The sequence below is a fragment of the Phodopus roborovskii genome, unplaced genomic scaffold (genome assembly GCF_943737965.1).
Source record: "Phodopus roborovskii unplaced genomic scaffold, PHOROB, whole genome shotgun sequence".
Lineage (NCBI taxonomy): Eukaryota > Metazoa > Chordata > Mammalia > Rodentia > Cricetidae > Phodopus > Phodopus roborovskii.
In genome coordinates, this window is record NW_026126480.1 from 55,746,613 (window position 1) to 55,768,519 (window position 21,907).

General features: G+C 52.1%; 1 protein-coding gene across 1 annotated transcript; it reads right to left on the reverse strand.

Annotated features, from left to right (window-relative positions):
• Positions 1-14,749, reverse strand: Ccdc88b (coiled-coil domain containing 88B). Its single transcript, XM_051193781.1, has 27 exons — positions 14,614-14,749; positions 14,204-14,343; positions 13,953-14,067; positions 13,803-13,872; positions 13,668-13,726; positions 13,496-13,579; positions 12,787-12,930; positions 12,474-12,622; positions 12,267-12,348; positions 11,991-12,149; positions 11,362-11,508; positions 11,084-11,192; positions 10,816-10,952; positions 9,562-10,716; positions 5,476-5,603; positions 5,287-5,404; positions 4,982-5,077; positions 4,767-4,907; positions 4,038-4,294; positions 3,604-3,747; positions 3,277-3,463; positions 3,029-3,174; positions 2,740-2,838; positions 2,384-2,550; positions 1,666-1,872; positions 1,439-1,507; positions 1-116 (listed from the first exon to the last, which is right to left on the reverse strand). Exons 1-27 carry the CDS (start codon positions 14,671-14,673, stop codon positions 61-63), a joined length of 4,425 nt encoding a protein of 1,474 aa, XP_051049738.1. The 5' UTR covers positions 14,674-14,749; the 3' UTR covers positions 1-60.
• Positions 14,750-21,907: the final 7,158 nt, after the last annotated feature.

Genomic DNA, 21,907 nt, shown 5'->3' on the forward strand with positions numbered 1-21,907 from the left:
GACCCACTGATTCTACAGTGAGGAGAAGGCTTTACACCTAAGCCTCCTGACACCACAGTGTCACTGGCTGAAGGAAGGGGTAAGGGGATGTTTCTCCGGTTTCTGCTCCTGGAGGGCTAGAGAGAAAAGCTGGGCTCAGACTTCCTCCCCAGGAAGATGACCAGCAGTCAAGGCAGCCCACAGGACCCTGAACCTTCTGAAGTCTATCCCCAGAACTGTAACCTCCTGTCATGCTGGGGCTGAGCCTCTGCTATCCCAAACTGTTATGTGCCTGCATGTAAAATGCTTGATAGACTTTAAAAACTTAATATGAAAAAATAATGGTTGTGATGACACACAACTATTAACCTAGAACTAAGAAAGCTGAGGCAGGAGACTGGCCACATATTTGTGTTACACAGTGAGTTCTAGGCCATCTTGGGCTATATAACAAGACCTGTCTCAAGGAAACAGTAAAGCGAGCTGGCTCAGCGGTTAAGAGCATTGACTGCTCTTCCAGAGGACCTGGGTTCAATTCCCAGCACCCACATGACAGCTCCAGTTCCAATGCATATGAAACAAAATAAATAAGTTTAAAAAAAAAAGAAAGAAAGAAAATAGTAAGGCATACCTATAATCCCAGCCAGGGGAGGTAGAGGCAGGAGGGTCAGTTCAAGGCTAGCTTAGTAACTATGTGAGAACATTCTCAAAAAAAGAAAAAGAAGAAGGAGGAGGAGAAGGAGAAGATGAAGGAGGAGAAAAAAATGAAAGAAAGAAAGAAACAGAAGGAAGAAAGGAAGAAAGAGAAAGAAGAAAATCTTAGCTGGACATTGGACATGGTGGATCAGGCAAAGATAGGCAGATCTTTTTGGGTTTGAGGCTGGTCTCAAACTATAGTCTATATAGTAAGTTAAGTTTCAGGCTAGCCAGGCTGCACATGAGACTATGTCTCAAAAAATAAAATAATTTAAAACAGAAAATCTCATTTGTGATTTTTTTTGTACTGACTACATTGAAATGGTAATCAATTAGGCAGACAGAGTTAAATGAGTTGTGTCATTAAAATCACTGTACTCTGTTTTCTGACAGGGTTGCTAAAGAGGAAAAAATATATGCATAGCTCACAACATCATATTCCCTTTTTCCCCCTTTTAAGACAGGGTCTTGCATTAAGTCTAGGCTGGACTTGAACTTTCAATCCTCCTGCCTCAGCCTCCCAGGTGCTGGGATGACTGGCATGTTCGCACTGTATTGCTGTCAGTCTGGGCTGATGGTGATTGTAGACAGTGATTGTTTTCAGGCAGTGTTTGCTGTCTGCCTCCCTACACAGAAATGTTCCCTGCCGTATCCCAAGAAGCGCACCAGCTGGTGTTTGATAAAGGATCCTTCCTCGTCGGAAGAGAGAATCGGTGAATGAGATTTGCCAGGGACTCCAGACAAGTCACAGACCCTCACTCACCTTCTCGACTGGCATCTGTTTCATGTTCCGGGAGAGTCTTAATGGAGCCATCCCACTCCACACCAGATCCTGGGGATCAAAAGGCAGACACTGTGCTATGGTGCCAAGCAGGGGTGGGCAAGGCACACAAGACATAGAGACTAATAGGAATAGGGATGAACCTCCTCCCCGAAGGTGCTGGGTCCACTGCATGATGGAGGCTCATATTCAGTGACTCTGTGTCTCACCTTTGCTATGGGCACTGGGTGCCCCCAGGGGGCCTGGCCTGCGCTGTCTGAACCGCTGCCTTGGAGTGTCCCCTGGACTGAATGACTCAGAGCTTCGCCCCCCGGGGAACCTGGAGCTGAGTCTCCGCCGCTGCCCCCCTGCCAGGGTCTCCTCTCCCAAGCAGAGAGAGCTCTGGGCACGGCGCATGGGTGCCGGTGACGAGGACCCTGTGAGAGGCACATGAGGAAGGATTGGGTGTCATCAGAGTACAAAGAGAGGCCAGTCAAGCAGAGAGCCAGTGTTGGTAAGCTGCACAGGAAAGATAAGCAGGGTGTAGGGAAGAAGGGACCTGGCAGAGGAGCCTGGCCAGTGTGCTGCTGGCTCACACAATAGCTCACTGTGTGGTCTCCAGCAAGGCACCTCACCCTCTCTGGTCCTCAGTTTCCTTCTGTACCATCAAAGATGAATGACCTTTCCCTAATGTTTCCTGCTGCTGTGAGGTCGTAGACATGGTATGGGTTGTATAGAAATGGGAAGGTGGTGATATAGGCAGAAAAGAGGAGCCAGGCAGGTGTCTCCGCAGGCCCAGGGAAAGAGCAGCCAATACCATCAAGGCAGGTTGAAGGCAGGAAGCGGGAAAGGTCTGGGAGGTACATGCGCAGGCCAGATAGTATGGCAGATGCCAAGGATGGGAGACATGGGATAGGGACCTCCTGGTCACCAGGCCCTCAGACCCACCTGTCCCATCTGCCTCCCTGCCCTCAGGGAGCTCCGTCTCCAGGGGGCCCCCCAGGCTCTCAGTGCTGCCAGCCCCATCGGCCCCCAGGCGTGGACCCCCATGGAGGGCCCCCTCCCGCCGGGGCCGAATCAGCCTCTTCACCTTGTCTGCCAGCCAGCTGCCCTTCCTGGGGGCAAGAGGGCATAAGAAGGGATAAGGAAACAGAAGGGAGGGAGGGGAGAGTTGTGTCAGGGGATGAAAAGGGTCAGGAAAACCCTAAGACCTGCATCCCAGCCTGGCTCTTAGGGAACTAGAGGTTAGAGGGTAGGACAGGGCAGAGGTTATCAGGATTCCATTCCAGAAGGTGGGGCCTCACTTGGTGCGGGGCAGGGGCCCAGGTTCCAGCACACGGTACTGGTCCATGATTTTCTCCACCAGCTTCTGCTTCTCACGACGTAAGGCATTAAGCTGGTCCCTAGTAGGAAGGAGAGAATGGGTCTACAGAAGTCCTTGCAAAGCTGGCAGAAGCAGGTGTAACCCAGGAAGCCACATTGCAGGTAAAACTGTCCTATGCCTGGGATCTTTTCCTAGGACCTCGGGGTCGGGGGTGGGGGAGAGCTTCCTGAAGCATCAGGGGGCGTGGTCCTTGCCCTGCGCATGCTCACAGGTACTCTCGTTGCTCTCGATGCAGGTGGTCCCGACTCTCCAGGCTGCGCTCCAGCAGTTCTCTGTTCTCTCGGCTCAGGGCCTGTACCTCAGCTAGCAACTGCCTGTTCTCTTCCTCCTGGGCGCTGCGAAGCTGGGTCAGCAGCTGCGGGTAGCAGCAAGGCCAAAATGAATACCAGGCCCGAAACTGTCCCAGTTTGGCTTGCCTACCTTGGCCTCCCTAGGCTGCCTTGAAACTGTGCCACACCTCGCACTGTGTGGTCAGGCGACAGGCGCTCAGGTCCAGCTGCTGGTTGGACTCACGCAGCTGCTGGCTTTGCATTTCCAGCTGTGCCCGCTCCAGCTCCAGCCTCGCCAGACGGCCTCGCAATTCCCCACGTTCACCCTGGAGCTCCCCTCGTTCCCGAGACACCTCAGCCAGTAGCTTCTGAGCTCTTTGGAGGCAAAGACAACTGCTCTCTAAGAGCCAGGAAGGCCACACCCACAGAAAGGAGGCGAAGCAACACACAAGGGGCAATGACTAACCCACCCAATCCACTCCACACGTGGGACAGGGCTGTACCACAGCTGGTACCTGTCGTGTTCATTCTGAAGTCTCCGCAGCTCCTCCTCCAGGCCCCGCTGCCGATGCCCATCCTGCATCAGGCGCTCACGCTCTGCCAGTAAGGCCACCTCCTGTGCTTCCACACTGGCCCTCTGGGCCTGCAACTGCTCATGCCTGTAGGGACAAGGACCAAACCGCTTAGCAAGCACTGCAACCTTAGCAACTAGGCACTGCATTGTGTCTGAAAGTCTGACACCCCCTACACTACAACCCCAGCAAAGCCCCCAAAAGCAGAACACCCTGCCAGGTGCCACCATTCCTAGCCTCAAAGTTGGGGATCCCAGAGCTGCTCAACAATAGAATAGATATGTGGAGTATGGAATTCCCCCTTGGGTCAGACCTAATGAGGGAGATGAGTAAGTGAGCATGCCAGGGAGAGAAGTAGGGCATCTGGGGAGTCTCACCGGCCCTGCAGCTCACGGTGGGCCAGCTCCAGTGCACGCATGTTGGCCTTGAGATCTCGGTGCCGTACCAGTAGTCCCTCCAGCTCTGTCTCTTGTCTGCGCTGAAGCTGGGCCAGGGCCTCATGATCTCGAAGCAGAGCCTGCTGCTGCCCACGAGTCTCCTCCTGAGCCCGTCTTGCTGCCCGAACCTCCTCTTCTAGCACCCCCAGCTTCCTGTGCAACTCCTGGCCCTGTATCTCCATCATAGACTTTTCAGCCTAGGGTGAAGTAAACAGGCAGGACCACTGCTGTGGAACACCCCGCCCAGAAGGAATGAGGGGCGTGGCCTGAAATCAGAGGCAGGGGATAGGAATGTACAACGGAGGAAGCAGAGGGGCAGCTGAAGTACAGGAAGAGGTTAAAAAGCAGTAGAAAGGCATCATGGTGGCATGAAAATGCTAGGCCACACAAGAGGCCAGAAACACGGATGGGACAGATGGGTAGAAAATAGGGAATAGGTGGAGAGAAATGGCTAATATGGAGGACAAGGCTGAGACAGTAAGGTGATGGTGGATGGGGATGGTGCAGGTGTGAACTCTGAAAGCCAGGACAGGAAGGAGGTACAAACTAGGATGGCTGAGGGCAGAGGACAAGTACTATGGAAACAGGTAGGGCGGCTGGCTAGAGTAGGGAAAAGGGCACAAAATGACCCAAATGGGCAGGGGACAATGGTCCCAGGCTGCCACCCACCTGCAGGCGGCTGCTATGCTCCTGCGCCCGCTGACTCTGTAGCAGAAGTTCCTGTGCCCGGCCCTGCAGGCTCCCCAGCTGACCCTCCAGGTGCTGCAGCTGACCCTGCAGAGCTGCCTTCTCAGCCACCAGTGTGGCATTCTGCCAGAAAAGGCTATCAGTGGTCAAGTGGCTAGCCCTCCCATGCCCTGGGCAGCCCCTGTCCTGTCACTCACACTTCGCTCCACCTCGATGAGCCGACCATTCTGGATCTCCACAGTCCGAGGCTCAGCTCTCACCTCCTTCGCCAGCTCCACAGGGTACTGTCGAAGCTGCAGGGACAAGGTTCAGGGATACAAGTAACAGGTGCCTCACATGGATAGGAAAGTGTTGGACCCCAAGGAAAGAACAGAGCAGTCACCCCAAGAGGCTCGAATGGAGGAAGCAGCCCCACCAGGGTATGAGGTGAGCAGCTACCACTGATCCAGCCCTGGCAGCTTGGGGCAAGGGGCTGGCACTGCAGTTCCCGGGATGGCTTTACCTGAATGAGCTCTTCCTCCAGCTTCAGGGCCCGGGCCTTGAGCTCCTTCAGTGCTTCCTCCTTACTGGTGGCCGCAGCCTGCAGCTCAGCTTCCAGCCGCCGCTCCAGGCCCTGGTACCTAATGGGAGAAACCTTTAACACCCAGCCCTTACTTCCCTGTCCCTCCCTGACTCCAGCCATTGTGCCCACCTCTGGTGCTGGCTCTCCTGTTCTCGAAGGAACTCCTGGCGCTCCAAAGCTGCCTGTTTCAGCTCTTGCTGCAAGTGTTCCAGCCGGGCCCCCAGCTCCTGGCCCCGTACCACAGCCTTCTCTAGCTCCTGAGGGCAGGCAGTGTAGGCGGGGGTGAAAATGGAGAACATGCCTCTCCCCCAGAAACAGAGGAGAGCTAGAGACAGGCCTGAGAAGGAGTTTTCTTGCTCTCTGCCTTGCTCTGCTACCCTGGCAAATGTCTCTAATCCTGTGGGTCTCTGTGTTCCCATCTGGCAGACATGGTAGTGCTCAAGAAGCTGAGGCAGGAGGATGGCTGCAAAGTCAAGGCCAGCCTGGGCTACATAATGAGGCTTAATGTGAGACCTCGTCTAAAGGACCTGGAAGTGGAGTGTGGTGGCCTTGCAAAATGGATATGAATAGATGTGGCCCTAACCCTGGTAGGGAATGGAAGCAGCCCCTGAGTAAGGGATCAGAGATGCACACTAGGCAAGTGGCTTCACCTCTTTGAGCCCATAGTTTCGAATGTACCCAGGAGGGTGATGAGCCCTGCGAGCTGCCACACCAGCCATATGCAGGAGCTCAGTGGAGGTGGGCCTGTACAGCACCCTCCACCACAAAGGGGTGGCTACTGAGAGCAGTCAGAACAGGAACTCAGGATCTCAGGCCTAACCACAGTGCAGGATCGCAGAGGTTGGGTCAGAGACCATGGCAGTTGGGCCACAACATTCCAGGGCAGGGGTGGAAGGCCAACTTTGACCTGTGAGCTCCAGGGGGAAGGAGACCAAACCATTCTGACTCCTGGGGACACTGGAAAGATAAAACTACACAAATGTGACCCTACCAGTCACTGCCTCCGAAGACTAAGACTGCTGTTGAGCCATCATCCTAGGTAACAACCCTGCCCTGGCCACTGTAGTTCCCAACACATGTGAGCATGGCCTCTGTATGAAAAACTACAATTCAGCCAGGCAGTGGTGGTGTATTCCTTTAACCAGCACTCAGGAGAGAGAGCCAGGCAAATATCTGAGTTCAAGGCCAGTCTGGTCTACAGAGTGAGTTCCAGAACAGCCAGGGATACACAGAAAAACCCTGTCTCAAAAAGAAGAAGAAGAGGAAGAGGAGGAGGAGGAAAAGAAGGAAAGGGAGGAGAAAATTACAATTCCCACCAGGCCTTGCTGCCTGGTTGACCACTAGGGCCCTGGCAGTGCTAGAGATAAGAAAGCTGTAGAGCAGATGGAAGTAGAGGCCTGGTCCTGCCCACTCCCTGTCCTGGCTATAGCCCTACCAGGTGCCCCTCCACCCAGCCTGGGAGGCCTCCATGCCCACCTGAAAGCCTCTGGATCCCTTCTCTGTCTGTTCTGCTAGCCAGCTTGGTCAGTGCCACCACATCCAGGTAGTGCCTAGAACTGTTCCAGTCAGGTAGTCATCCCAATCCTCTCTACCCCAGCCTCTCTCTCCCACACTCCAAGTCCTCAGAGCCGGCTGTTCCAGGCCCACCCTTTACTGCCAGCCTCCCACAAGTCCCTCTCCCCAAAAAAGGCAAAAGTGTACTGGGAGCCAGGCACACCCTAAGCTTTCACACATTGTTTTATGAGATTCTATCAGATGGGAACATTTTTTTGTTTTCCTCTCATCTCTATTTCTCTCTGCTCCCCCCCCCACCCCTGGCTCTTTTTTATTCTCTCTCTTTGGTTAGTATTTATTTATTTACTTATTTATTTATTTCTGAGACGGGATCTCACTATGTATTCCTGTCACTAGGAATCGGGCTAACCTCAGACTCACAGAGAGCCTGCCTGCCTGCCCTGTAAGTACTTGGATGGAAGGTGTGCACTATCGCATCCAGCCCCCTCTGTGGCCTTAGAGGCTTGCCGATATAGCTGGCCTCTAACTCTCAATCCTCCTGCATCAGCCTCCCAAGGGCAGGACTGCAGGCAGGTACCACCACAGGAGGGGCAGGCAGTTTTGTTTCCCCTTTACAGATGAGGGACATGACACTCAGAAGTAATTTGCTCCAAGCTACACAGCTAACAATCAAGGGAGTCAGACACATCACGCAGTTCCTTACTGCAGATCTCGGGTCCCACAAATCTGCTCCCTACCTTCCCTGTGCAGTGCCTAACCTGTGTCAACCAGTGCCCCCATCCTGTTCCCCACCCTCACGATTGGGATGGGCCTACACAAGGTATTCTTCTGCTGAGCCTCCGTGTCTTGTCTGTACCCTGGGATGGAGTGAGAATGGCTCACACTGGGGCACCCAGTTCCCAGCCCACAGCTCTAATACCCTTAGCATTGCCTCGTGCTGCTCTTGGCTTTGCCTCCCAGTGTGGACTGACCATCTTGCTTGTCTCCAGCCTCCAGAGGTACCATTCACTCACAAAAAGCCCTAGCCTCTCCCTCAGCACAGAAGGAAGCTTTCACCATACCCAACAAGAGCACTGCTTAATTGCTCCTCAGCCTCACCTCTCCTGACTTCCCCAACTCACACCTGGATCTGCTCCTCCCCAACCTCCTCCTGGAAGTCTTCCCTGAGTATCCAGACTGGACCCGTGGCTCCCTGCACTGTCCTGTCTTCTCCACGCCTGTAAATATGGACATCCCCCCCCCAATCTGGTCACCACTATGCACACAGCCTGATACAGAGCCTTGGCTGGCCTCACAGAGTATGTGAGTGAATGAATGAATGAATGAATGAATGCATTTCTAGACGTTCTCTTCCCTCCATCACTGACCCTATACCCCTGTCAGCCTTACCTGCCATAGTTAACACTGCCACTGCCTCTTGAGTTGCCCAGATTCCCATCCACCAAGGTGACCCTCCTCAAACTCAACCCCACATGGGTCTGCCCACACCATGAGGCTTTCCATGCCAGGAGACAGAGCGGCAACCCCTTCAAAGCCGGCCACTTCTGCGACTTTTTCTGGGTCCCCCAGCATCTCCAATGCCTTAGAGTCCTTGTCCATCCTCATCTAAGCTCTTACTCTTTGAGCATGGAGTGGAATCTTGGTGATTTTCCCTGGAGGCCTCTCACGCTCAGGCAGGCATTCTCACCCCCTCCCAGGCACTCTGCTGGCACTTCGTCTTTAGTAAATGTTGTTTTCTCTCTAGACAGAGTCTTGTGTAGCCCAGCTAGCCTCCAATTCATTATATAGTCAAGGATGTCTGTGCTGTCAACTTGACACACACCATCCATCTAGGATCAGGAACCTCATCTGAGAAAATGCCTTTGTCAAATTGTCCACAGGCAAGTCTGTGGACATTGTCCTGGTTGATGATTAATGTGGAAGAACCCAGCCCACGGTGAGTGGCACATCCCTGGACAGGCTGTCCTGAGTTATATAAAAAAGCAAAGTGAATAAGCTATGAAGAAAAGCTAGTAAGCACAGGCCCTTTCTCTGCTTCATTTAGTTCCTGTTTTGTGTCCTTGCCCTGACTTCCTTCATGATGGACTGTAACGTAATCAGTAAGATGAAATAAACCCTTTCCTACCCAACTTGCTGTTTTTGGTCATGGTGTTTAACACAGCCATAGAAAAGCAAACTAGAACAATGGCCTTGAACTTCGAATCCTCCTGCTTCCATATCCTCATTGCTCAGATGACAAGCATATACTACCAAGTCTAGTTTATATGGACTTGGGGCTTTGTGCCAGGCAAGCTCTCCACAAGATGGACTCCATCCCCAGCTCCTGAAGAACTATCGTTTTGTCACTTGCAGTAGGGCTTGGTCAGGTATGAACCAGGTGATTTCCACAATTACCCTGGTCTGCCAACAGACTATGAGGGCTGCAAGGCACAGCATCTCTGTTTTATACAGGAAGAGGGAGCCAAGGCGAAGGGGCAGGGACTATCACAACCGAGTGCAGGATAGACTACAAGATTGGTAGTATGAGTCCCTCCTGTAGCCTACCCCATCAAGGACCAGCCATCAGCTGTATCCTGCAACAGCAAGAGTGGCCTGTACTTTCTACCTTCTGTCCCATTTCAATGCAGTGAAAGATCCCATACTGTACATCCCAGCAACTGGCCCAGGTCCTTGTTTCCCTGACCCACTGCCCCCACATACCTCCCTGAGGGCTTGTTTCTCCAGGTGCTCCCTCTCAGCCTCCTCCAGATGACCACGGACCTGGCTCTCCAGTGTCTGCACTCGCTGCTCAGCAGCCTCAGCTTGAGCGCGTAGCCTGGGCCCCTCACGTTCCCACTGCCTTCGCTCACGGCCTGCTGCTGCGAGTGCCTCTGCCAGTGCCTCCCGCTCTCGGGAAGCAGCCTCCAGCTCCAGGCTAGCTGTATCCATTGCTTCACGCAGACGGGCCTGCTCCCGGGCCTGGGTCTCTGCCTCCTGATGGGCCTCAGCCTCTGCTCTGCGTGCTTGGGCCAGCTCCTCGGAGAGGCAGATAGCCTCTGCACGTCGGGCCTCTAGTCTTTGGGCCTGGACTTGCAGTTTAGCCTCAAGGCCCACAACCTCTCTTTTTAGCTGTGTCACCTCCTCTCTGAGGGCCTGCTCCTCTGGGACAGCACTGGCCAGGGTCTCCTCCAGGATGGGCTCCTCCTTGGACCAGGCATCAGGAGCCCCTTCTGATGTCTGCTGTGGTTTCTGAGGGGCCAGGTTACTGACCAATGCCTCAGGCTTCCGTTCATCCCCTCCTGCCTCTGTCTTCTGCTTAGGCAGTTCTAGTCCCTGATCCAGGCTCCCCTGATCCTTCAGCAGCTCCTGGAGTTTGAAGTCTGAAGATCTGGGCCTGCACTCAGGGCTCTCCTGTTTCAGGACCTGGGCCTCAGGCACCAACTCCCCTTGAAGAGCCTCTCTGCTTCCAGGCTCTCCTAGCCACTCCTGTACCTCAATTCTGATCTCTGGACCCTGTGGTTGGGTGCAGACAATGGGGCCCTGGAGAGAGACTCCATGGCTGGACTTCTCCCAAGATCCATGTGTCTTCTCCACAGTAGAGTCTGATTCTTGGAGAGTTAGGGCCGAGGTCTGGGGATCCCCAGAAGCCCCCTGGAAAGAACTCGCCATCGCCTCTGGGCATGAATCAGGTGCCTGGGGACACTCAGATGACCTTGTGATGTCCGAGTCTGATGCTGAGGAAGCCAGGTCCAATGATTCAGGGTCTTCACCTCCACTGTGGCAAGCCCAGTTATGATCTGGGGCCAGGGGAGTTGGGGGAGCCCCGTTGGACACAGGCAGCATGGAGTCCTTGCTCTGCTCCTCCAGCAGAGGGTGCTGAGGACATATGAGAGGGACAGTGATGGGTGGGGGGGGGGCATTAGGATGGCAGTGGGGGTGGTAACCAGTAAGGATAAAGATGCTGGGGAAACCTACCTGGCTGCCAAGCTGCTCCCGCATTGTCTGCAGCAGGCTTCGGAGCTCCTGATTCTCCCGCTCCACTGTCCTTAGCCGACCCGCCTCTGCTTCCCTCACCTCATCTTGCAGTGAGGGTGCTGCTCCCAGTAGAGGAGCTGGAGATGTGGCCCAGTCAGGACTCTATTCACTCTCCCTGACTCCCCTTCAACACCTCTAAGAAACAAGCCCTCCCTACTCAGAGTCTGCCTCCACCCCAGGTCCTCACCTCACCCTAGGCCCGACTCACCCTCCCTAGGGGAGCCTGGGGGTGGCTCCAGGCTCCTCTGAAGTTCCAGCTCCAGCTCCACATTTTCCTCCACCAGCTGCTCCAACTGATGCCGCAGAGAGTCCAGCTCCTGGGGTGTGCAGGAGTGGGTCAGCGCAGCCTTCTTCATCTGGCCCAGGCCAAATGTGCAAGTCTGAGCGTCCAATGCGCTACAGAAACCACTTAGAGAAATGTTGGGCATCACTGGAGTCATGGGACACCAGGGACAATGGGCAGGTGGTCAGGGCAAACTAGCTCACCGCATGGGCCTCGCCCAGCCTCGTGCGCAGCAGCAGGTTCTCCCTCTGGGTCTCATGCAGTCTGGCTGAGCGCTCTCGAGCAACCTCCAGCTGTTCTTCCAGCATCTCCTTGGAGGCCTCCAGGGCCCCAGAAAGCAGCCGCTCCTCCTGGTGGGAAAGCAGGAAAGGTCCGTGACAAGATGCAACCCTCAGACCCTGCCTCCTTTTCCTACCACTTCCCTCCATCTGCAGCTCTCTCCAGGGTCTCCCCAGGCACCCTTCTCAAGCTTCTGACCCCCCTCCCGTCCCCCTTCAGGAACCGCCTCAAGGCCACGTCCCTCCAGACCATACTTTACAGTAATCCCTACTTGTTAGCATCTCACTGCAGACTCCTCAATTCTACCCATGGCCCCATCCTTCTCTCCAAAACCTGTCCTTCCATAGTCTCTTCCTCTTCTCCCTTCCATCCGCCCATCCTAAAGGGTTTCTCCCAGATCCACCTGCTGTATCCTTACCCATTTTTCCCTGCTATCCGGGTCTCCCCAAAAAAGTTTGACCTACCCACTACTCTCTTGGCCAGCCTCCTCCCGCACGTCCCGCCTCCAGACCACGCCCACCGTGCTCCGCCCACGGCTCCGCCCCCACCTCACCTCCAGCTGGCCCTTGAAGACTTCGGCTGCCTGCAGCCTCTCGCGACAGCGCCGCAGCTCCTCCTGCAGTCGTGGCAGGCGGCCGGCCCGTTCGCGCAGTGCCTCTGCCTCCTCGCGGTAGAGCTCGGCGCGTTTGGCTTGTCCGGACAGGGCCTGGGCCTGGGCCAGATGGTATGGAACTAAGATCAGCCAGCCACGGGACAGAGGGGCGTAGGACTGCTGGGAGCAATGGACCGTGATGAGGAGAGGACAGTGGTGGGGGACATTGGAGCGCACCTCCTGGCGGAGCCTTCGAATTTCAGCCTCCAATCCCTGCACCTCGGCCTGGGAATCCAGCAGCAGCTCGGCCTTCTCCTCCCTGGAGGGATGGGGTGATGAAGGGTGTCTGCCAACCGCAAACCCACACCTGAGCCCTATCATATCCCCTGGGCTGGAGACCCATCCAGGTTCCACTGGCCCCTTCCCCAGCCTGCAGACACTCACACCTCCTGCCGCAGTCGTCTCAGCTGGGCCTTGGCGTTGGTCAGCTGCAGAGCCAGATGGTGCGAGGGACCCTCCGCAGAAACATTAGCAGGAGCCTCTGGCAACAGCAAGCGGGCTGGCTCCCGCTCCAGTAGCAGTTCAGCCAAGCGCTGGTGGGAAGGCAAAGGTCAAGAGGCACCTTTCAAAACCTCCTCACATAAGGCTTCTTCTAATCCCCACAGAATCATTTGGGGTTATGACAACCGACAACTCCAACAGTGACCGCAAACCCCATCTCTCTGCCCAGCTCCTTGTGCCTGTTGCCTTCCCCTACCTGTGCTCCCAGATCACGTTCTCGCACCAGCCTGGACATCATCCCCATCAGGTTCCGTAACTGCATCTCCAGCTCCGCAGCCACCAGCTCTCCAGACTCTGGTCCAGCCAGAGCCAATACCACACCAGCACCAGGCTGGGTCACCTGAGGGCACGGATAGCAATACATCAGAAGAAGGAGAGTGATGAGTGTTGAGGATGGCTTCAGGGGTGGTGACAGTCCCACTTTCTGTCCTCCACAGTCCTGAGAGAGCAGCAGGCAGACACACAGAGAGGGGCCATGACTAGGTAACAAAGGTAGTGGTAAACTTCCAAGCTAGCCATCTTCTTCCTCGTGACTTGAGACAAAAAGCCTGTCAGCTTTTGCCTCCCAGCAGACCCCTGCTGGACTGACTCAACCTCAACAAGTTCAAGGGCTGATGAGGACTTGGTTTCCAACCAATCAGCTATCCCATCAGTCTTCAAGTGGCCAACCCTAGAGAAGGAGCAAGACTCTTCAGAGGCTTTAGAAACACCAGGCCTTTTCTTTCTCCGTGTGTCTGCTGCATGTGTTTGCTCACCCCCAATAAACGCCTTTCTTAACTGCATGAGATTTCTCTGCTGCCGTCTGGTGTGCTTCACATTTTTCCTACCTTGAATGCTTTAACTGAGAGAGAAAATGAACCCAGCAAAGACCCCTAGACTGTGTTACTTCCAGACTGCATCAGTACCTCTTGGATTACAACAGCCAGCTCGCTCTGGACGTCCAGACTGAGGCCCCGGATGTGACGGATGAAGAGCTCCCGATGTTCACACTGTGGTAGACAGGGGGGCCAAAGCTGGCACACAGGGGTCTCCCTCCTCCTGTCAAGACTCCGTTCTCTTCCCCCTCCCTCTCCTCACCTGCACTGAGGCACCCAACAACAGCCGAAGGATGCCCTCCAGCTCGTCCACTGCCTCTTCTGCTGGGCACAAGCAAGGGGTTAAGGAGGGACATGGAGCAGGGGCAGAGGTCAGAGGGCAGGTAGGAAACAGCACCTGAAAGGGGGTCAAACCCCAATGTCTGGAGGTCTGGTGGTGGTGACAGGATCAGGAGCTGCAGTTCTTCCTACAATAGGCCAACGCTTTAAGAAAGCCACTTCCACAAGGGGTTGCCAGGCTCCTTGTCATGCCTTCCCAATGCCTTACCTGGTAGAAATCCCTCAGTCTCCCCCACAGTTGATGGAGGTTCCACATCCTAGAGGCTGCAGGACTGTCATGGCCCCTGATCAGTCGAAGTCCTCCCCCTCGGGAACTAGGAGCACTGTGGTCACCCAGGGAACATGGTTTGAAGACCCACCTACCCCTAGGCCTTGCCCTCCACCCTCAGGCTCCTCCCATTACTCACAGCTGCCTCCCCTCAGACCCACCTCCCCTCAGACCCACCCCAAGCCACTTACATAATACCCAGCACCCGAAGGAGTAAGGCCCCATCACTCAGCTGCAGGAATCTCTTCTCTGTACAAAGAGGCCCCTCATCCTCCTCCTCTGTCCCCGCTGATTCTTCTGCTTCTCCCACCAGCCCAGCCAGTCCCAGTGCCTGTGGGGACAAACAGGAGAAGTCACACGAACTGATGGAAACTCCCCAGACCAGTAAATCCACCCTGAGCCCCTGGTCTGTCCCAGTACACCCTAGGGTCCCTCTCCTCATCAGTGCCTTTGAGTGCCTCTCACCCCGACCCTAGTCTCTCCACCTCACTCTCCTCCCCTCCGCCCACCAGACTCTAAACACCCTAGCCACCCATCCCCCAACCCTCAGTCTGCCCTGACACTCACTTCCCCCACCCAACCCCTCCCACCTGATCCTCACCCAGGTGGCCAGACTGCCACTCAGGAAGTCTTTGAGCCTGGGCCCCTTGGCCCCCTCCATGTTGGGGGTCAGGGTGTAGTCCCTGTCACGCTGTGGCAGCTACACCTGCTCTGAGAGGAAGAGGAAGTCCCCGGTTGGGGGATCCCAGGGGCCCAGCCACAGACCCTGTACAGCTTCCTTCTTCCGGGGTTCTGCCAGGCTACAAGTCCTGCCTCAGCAACACACACACACACACACACACACACCCTGGGGCTCAGATAAGGCTAGATACAAAGCTGTGAGATGGTGACCTCAGCCTGGCACTCTATGGTCACTAAAGAGGCTCTGGATTTGCCATGGAGTCTGAGCATTGTATCTCCTTCTTCTCTTCAGCCTCATGGCAATCCATCTCAAATCCTGGAACCTGCTGCAGATCCTACCTGTCCCAGCCAGCTCCTCTGAACCCCGGAGGGAGTGGACGCTGACCTAGCTATACTTGGTGTATACTACCCTGAGAAATGGCTGTGGGCCAGTAACCTCAGTTGCCAGGCTCAGTTTCCTATCTGTAAACTCCTTAATGGGAAGCAACACTAATGTGAACAAATAAGGATGGAGGAAAACAAATAGACTGAATAGATGTTTATTCAGGGAGAAATAACTCACAACAGAGACAGATGAACGCCAGCAGGTTCCGGTCCCGATGATGCCTCCGGATGCCCTATCTCCATCCAGCAAGCAAGAGAGTGTCCCCTACCCCAGACCTGGTTCCCCCAGGTCACCTCCACACCTGTCCCTACCCCCCAATGGATATGGTCAGTGCAACAGGTGCGGACAGAGTGAATATCTCACTACACAACACAACACAAACCAGAGGATGTGGCTCAGTCCGTAGAGTGCTTGTTTATCATGTACAAGGCCCTGGGTTCAATCTCTAGCACTTTATAAACCAGATGTGGTGATACGTGCCTGTAATTCCAGCACTTGGAAGGTAGAGGCAGGAGAATCAGGAATTCAAAGACACCCCAGGTTACCTATAGTGAATTCTAGACCAGGTAAGCTGACTTAGCAAGAGACTGCCTCCCAAAATAATGATGATGCCAGGCATGGTGACACACACCTTTAATCCCAGCACTTGGGAGGCAGAGGCAGGTGGATCTCTGTGAGTTCAAAACCAGTCTGGTCTACACAGTGAGTTCCAGGACAGTCAGGGCTATTTAGAGAGAGACCCTGTCTCAAAAAAAAAAAAAAAAGAAAGAAAGAAAGAAAGAAAAGAAAAGTGGTGTTAATGATTACACAAATATGACATTGTAGTCCTAAGTGCTTTCATAGGACAGTCAGGAAAGGCCATCCTAAGAAGGCAGGAGATTAGTGCCCACAGAGTTCAAAGCCAGCTGAGAAGGATGTTCCAGGAGTCAATGCATGGATGCTCTGAGGCAGGTAGATCAGGAACTACTCATGTTTTATCTCTTCTGAGATGTCTTGTTTGTCACAATCGGCATTTCTGAAGTCAGGTGACAGGTACTGTTGCCCTTCAGCTGGTTTCAGTCCTGGACGGAACTGTAATTGCAGGACCAAATCCACATTTCCAAAGCCCCAGCAGCAATTCCTGGAGAGAAGGTGCGAGCAACTGAGAAGAGGACCCTGAGGCCCTGCAAACGGTGGGAGCGCCTTTGGGGGGGCTGGCAGCTGTGAGTTACTCCCTGCACCCCAGCTGGTGAGACCTGTTTGAAGAAGTACAGCTCTATGGAGTATTTGGATGTCCCCAAGTGGGAGGCAGTCAGGAAACAGACATAAGGACTCAAAGCAGAAGTGATCACAGCAGTCGCCTCTCCATGGGAATTCTGCCACTGAGCTCACCAATTCGTCTTGATTCCATCATCCTGCTTGTGTGTGGATCAAAATTTTATATGACGAGAACCTGCATCTAATCAGGAAGCAGATCTGCTGGGAAATATAAAAATGTCCAAGTGATGAAGAGCCCAGGACATGGCTAACTTTTTTCTTCAGTGGCATTTTTTATTACACTTGATGACATCTTGGAGTTGATATAATATGAAGTAATAATAACAGCAATGGAGCTGTGGAGCCACAGGCCTGTAATCCCAGCACTCAGGAGACTGAAGCAGGAGGATCTGGAGTTCAAGGCCAGCCTCTTCATCTAAGGGCAGGTGAGACGGCTCAGAAGGCTCGAAGCCTGACAACTTGAGTTCAGTCCCCAGGACCCAACAGTAGAAGGGGAGAACCAACTCATGCTCACTGTCCTCTGACCTCCACACACTCATGGTGGCATGTGGGAACCACACACAAATGTAACCAAAAATTGAAGTAAATACAAATATAGAAATGACAGCAAACACAGACTTCACATGAGCTGGACATGGTTAATAAGTACTTGGCTCTTATTAACCCATTTGCACTGGACTCCTTTGTAAAATAAAAACTATTCTCATCTTACAGAGAAAAACAAAAACAAAAACCCCGAGGCATAGAGGGCTTAAGAGACCTGCCTGTGGCTGCAGAGCTGGTGACAGGCCAGCTGGAGGAGGGTAGCAAGGCCCGAGGATAAGGAGCAAGTGGTGTGGAGTCAAAGTGAGCTGGGGCTGACGGCAGTGGGAAAGAGGGAGTTGCTGAGCCATTCACAGGGGGCTCCACACAAGCTCTTGTTGAATGGCCCAGCTGTGCCTGGGCCTTCCTAGCAATACTATCCAGGGTTGTTGGCTCCAGGCCTCTTGAATCTTGCTCCCACTTGCCTCCTCCAACAACTTCAGTCCAAGGATTCCTAGAGGCACTGCTACTGCTACACTGGCAGGGGAGGTCCTCCAGAGCCAGCCAGAAATGGTGACTGGCGCTCACCTCCACTGTAGCCCCTGTTTCTCAAGCTCTGAGTCACACCCTTCCTGAGCCCTGAGGCAGCCACCATGTCACGGCTGTTCTTACTTCCTTCATTTAGACAAAGCTGGCTGCACCTCCATCTGTCCTCTAACTGCTGAGTCAGGGGAGGCAGAATGGAGAGCAGGGTACCCAATTTGTTGACACAGACATCCTGTGATTCCCAGGGGTCTATTAGACAGAGTAGAATCCTTGTTGGGAGACTGGCAGGGGTCCCTCCCCTGGCTTGAGCCTTCCCTTTAACTTTTTCAAATATGTATGAATGATTATGCTAGCCAGTTTTATGTCAAATTGACATCAGCTAGAGTCATTTTGGAAGAGGGAACTTCAATTGAGAAAATGTCCCCACCAGATCGGCCTGTAGGTAAGATTCTGGTGCATTTTCTCAGTTGATGACCAATGTGGGAGAGCAAGCAAGTCAATGAGCAGCGCTCCTTCCCGGTTCCTGCTGTGGTTCCTGCTTTCATGTTCCTGCCCTGAATTCCTACCTTGACTACCCTGGATGATGGACTATAAGTTGTTAGATGAAATAAACCCTTTCCTCCAAGATTTACTTTTGGAAATAGTGTTTTAATCATAACAATAGACCCACGAGAAAATAATAAAATATTTAAATATTTAAAAAGCAGGGCTTTAATGGTATACTATAACTAGAACTTGTAAAGGTGAAGCAGGACTAGGAATTTGTAGCCATTCATGTAGCAAGCCTTTTTGTTGGACTTTTTTTGGGACCATCAAAAGCCCCCAATAGTGACTTATTTTTTGCATTTTTTATTAATTTATTTTTTACATTCCAATCCCAGTTCCCTTCCATCCTCTCCTCTCACTCCCTCACTCCCCCTATCCTCCCTTATGGAGAGGATAAGGCCTTCCCTAAGAAGTCTACTAACCCTGTCCCATCATCTAGTTGAGGCAGGACCAAGGCACCTCTCTGCCCCCACACCCCTGTGTCTAGGTTAAGCAAGGCATCTCTCCATATAGAATGGGCTCTACTAAGTCAGTTTGTGCATTACAGTTAGATCTTGGATCCACTACCAGTGGCCTCATGTATTGTCCAAGCCACACACCATTGTCCCCTATATCTAGGGAGTCTAGTTTGAGCTTATGCAGGTTCCCCATTTGTCAGACCTGAGTCAATGATCTCTCACTAAGTTGGGTCAGTTGATTCTGTGGGTTTCCCCATCACGGTCTTGACTCCTTTGTTCATATTATCACTCTTCCCTCACTTCAATTGTACTCCAGGAGCTTGGCCCAATGGCTAGTTGTGGATTTCTGCATCTGCTTCCATCTGTATCTGGAAGAGGGTTCTAGCTTCTCTGGGGTTGTGGATTGTAGGTTGGGTATCTTTTGCTTTATGTCTGGTATCCACTTATGAGTGAGTACATATTATATTTGTCTTTCTGGTTTTGGGTTACCTCGCTTAGGATGGTTTTTTTTTTTTTTTTTCCTAGTTCTGTACATTTGCCTGTGACTTTTAGGATGTCATTGTTTCTTACCGCTGAGTAGTACTCCATTGAGTAAATATGCCACTTTTCTTTATCCATTCTTTAGTTGAGGGGCATCTAGGCTGTTTCCAAGGTCTGGCCATTACAAATAATGCTGCTATGAACATAGTTGAGCAAATGTTCTTGTGGTGTGAATGTGCCTCCTTTGGGTACATGTCCAACAGTGGTATTGGAGGGTCTTGAGGTAGGTTGATCCCTAATTTTCTGAGAAATCGCCATACTGATTTCACAGTGGCTGTACAAGTTTGCACTCCCACCAGCAATGGAGGAGTGTTCCCCTTTCTCCACATCCTCTCCAGCATAACTGTCATTGGTATTTTTTATCTTAGCCATTCTGATTGGTGTAAGATGGAATCTCAGAGTGGTTTTGATTTGCATTTCCCTGATGACTAAGGATGTTGAGCATTTCCTTAAGTGTTTTTCTGCTATTTGAAATTGTTCTGTTGAGAATTATCTATTTAGATCTGTACCCCATTTTTTCATTGTATAATTCAGTAGTTTGAGTTCTAGTTTCTAGAGTTCTTTATTGGTGAAGATTTTTCCCATTCTGTAGGAGCTGTTTTGTCTTATTAACCATGGTCTTTGTTTTACAAAAGCTTACTGAGACTTATTAATTATGAGAGCTCAACCTTTAGCTTAGGCTTATTTCCAAATAGCTTTTTGTTTTGTTTTTGTTTTTCGAGACAGGGTTTCTCTGTATAGCTTTGGAGCCTATCCTGGAACTTGCTGTGTAGACCATGCTGGCCTCAAACTCACAGAGATCCACCTGCCTCTGCCTCCTGAGTGCTGGGATTAAAGTCATGCACTACCACCACCTGGCTCCAACTAGCTCTTATAACTTAAACTGCTTTTATTAATTTACATTTTGCCACTGCTTTTTACCTCTCTTTCATTCTGTATATCTGACCTCCTCCATGTCTCACTGGCATCCCTAGTGCCCCTGTATTCATCTCCAGTTCCTTTCTCTCCCTGGAGGCCCTGCCTATTTTCTCCTGCCTAACTATTGGTATTTCAGCTCCTTATTAAACCAATCAGTGACACATCTTCACACAGTACAAACAAATAATCTCAAACACAATTTGGACTGATGTGGAGTGTCCCCTATGCTGCAAATATGTGTTGATTTTATTGACTAATGAATAAAGTTGTTTCAGCCAGTGGACTGGTGAAATATAGCTAGGTGGAAATTCCAAGCAAAGATGAGAGAAAAGAAAGGCAAGTCAAGGAGATGCCATGTAGTCTCTGGGGAAGCAAGATGAGCAAGATGTATGCTGATAAGCCATGAGCCTCATGGTAAAATATAAATATTATAAATGGGTTGATATATAGGTAGAGCTAGCCAGTAAGAAACCTGAGCCATTAGCCAAACAATCACAAATTTTAATATTAGCCTCTTAATAATTATTTCATAAGTGGCAGTAGGAAGCCTGGGGCAGGAGGGAAACTGGTCCAGTGGAACCAGGCAAGACAGAAAGAAACTTCTCACTGCACTGGACTACACTGTCAAAATAAATAGACAAATAAATAAGTAAAAGAACATACATAGTGGCTCACAGCTGCAATGCCAGCACTTGGGAGGGCTGAGTCCAGAAGCTCTAACTGTAAGTTAGAGAGCAGCCTGAGTGGGCTAAGGGGTAGGTTCCAGGCCAACCGAGGCTAGAGTGTAAGACTGTTGTACCAGCCCCCAAAAAAGAGTACAAAGAAGGATAGAGATCTGGGCACTCCAGAGGTAGAGGCAGGTGGATCTCTGAGTTCAAGGCCAGTCTGCTACAAAGTGAGTTCCAGGACAACCAGACCTGCACAGAGAAACCCTGTCTTGAAAAAAAAGAGGGGGGGGTACAGAGAGAAACTCAAGTGTCTATCATCCATCACTCCCACTGCCCTAGCTAGAGATAGTCACTGGTCCACTTTTGTATCCTTTCTGAGGACATAAGCGAGCCTGGCACAAGTGATGCCTTCTTTTGCTTCAGTGTCTTGCAATCTTGTTTCTCTGGTGGTGTTGGGAGGGGGCCCATGATTTCACACATGCTAAACACATAGAAGCACTGAACTGCAGCCCCAGGAAGCCAAAATCTGTTGTCTTTCATGCCTTTAATTCCAGAACTTGGGAAGCAGAGGCAGGCAGATCTTTGTGAGTTTGAGGCCAGCCTGGTCTACTTAGAGGGTTCCAGAACAGCCAGGGCTACACAGAGAGACAGACCGCATCTTGAAAAACCTAAATAAATAAACAAATGTTGCTGGAGGTCAGAGGACAGCTTTACATGTCAATCCTCATTTTCTACCGTCTTTGAGGTAGGGCCTCACCCCTGCACTGTCAGGGTAGCTGGCCCCTGACCTTCCAGAGACTTTCCATGTTAATCTTCCATCTCCTCAGAACTCCAGGGTTGCAGATGCACAGACTCCACATCTAACTATTAGGTGGCTTCTGGTGATGCAAACTCAAACTCTCACACTTGTATGACAGTCTGACCTGGAATTTATCATATAGCCCAGACTGACCTCAAACTTGTGTTAAGTTTTGAGCCGGGATTCCAGGTATGAACCACTATGGGTTTTTTGTTTGTTTGTTTGGTTGGTTGGTTGGTTGGTTTTTGACAGGGTACCACCTATGTGGTACTGGCTGCAAATTTGCAATTCTCCTACCTCACTTTTCCAGGTTCTGGTCACAGGCACATGCCACTTTAACACTCTTAAGCATCTCCCCAGCCCAGACTTGACATCTTAAGAACTGCACTACTCTAGGCCTCTGCTGTCTCTTCTCCATTTAGTCTCCTAATGATGGATGTTGGACACATTTGCATCTTGTACTGTGAAAGACATGGACACAAGAACCAGCTGTCTCAGAAGTCTTTCTTGATCAGTTCCTTCCCAATGAAATCAACTCCTCAGCTCAGCATGAGTGTTGCACCTGTAACCCCAGC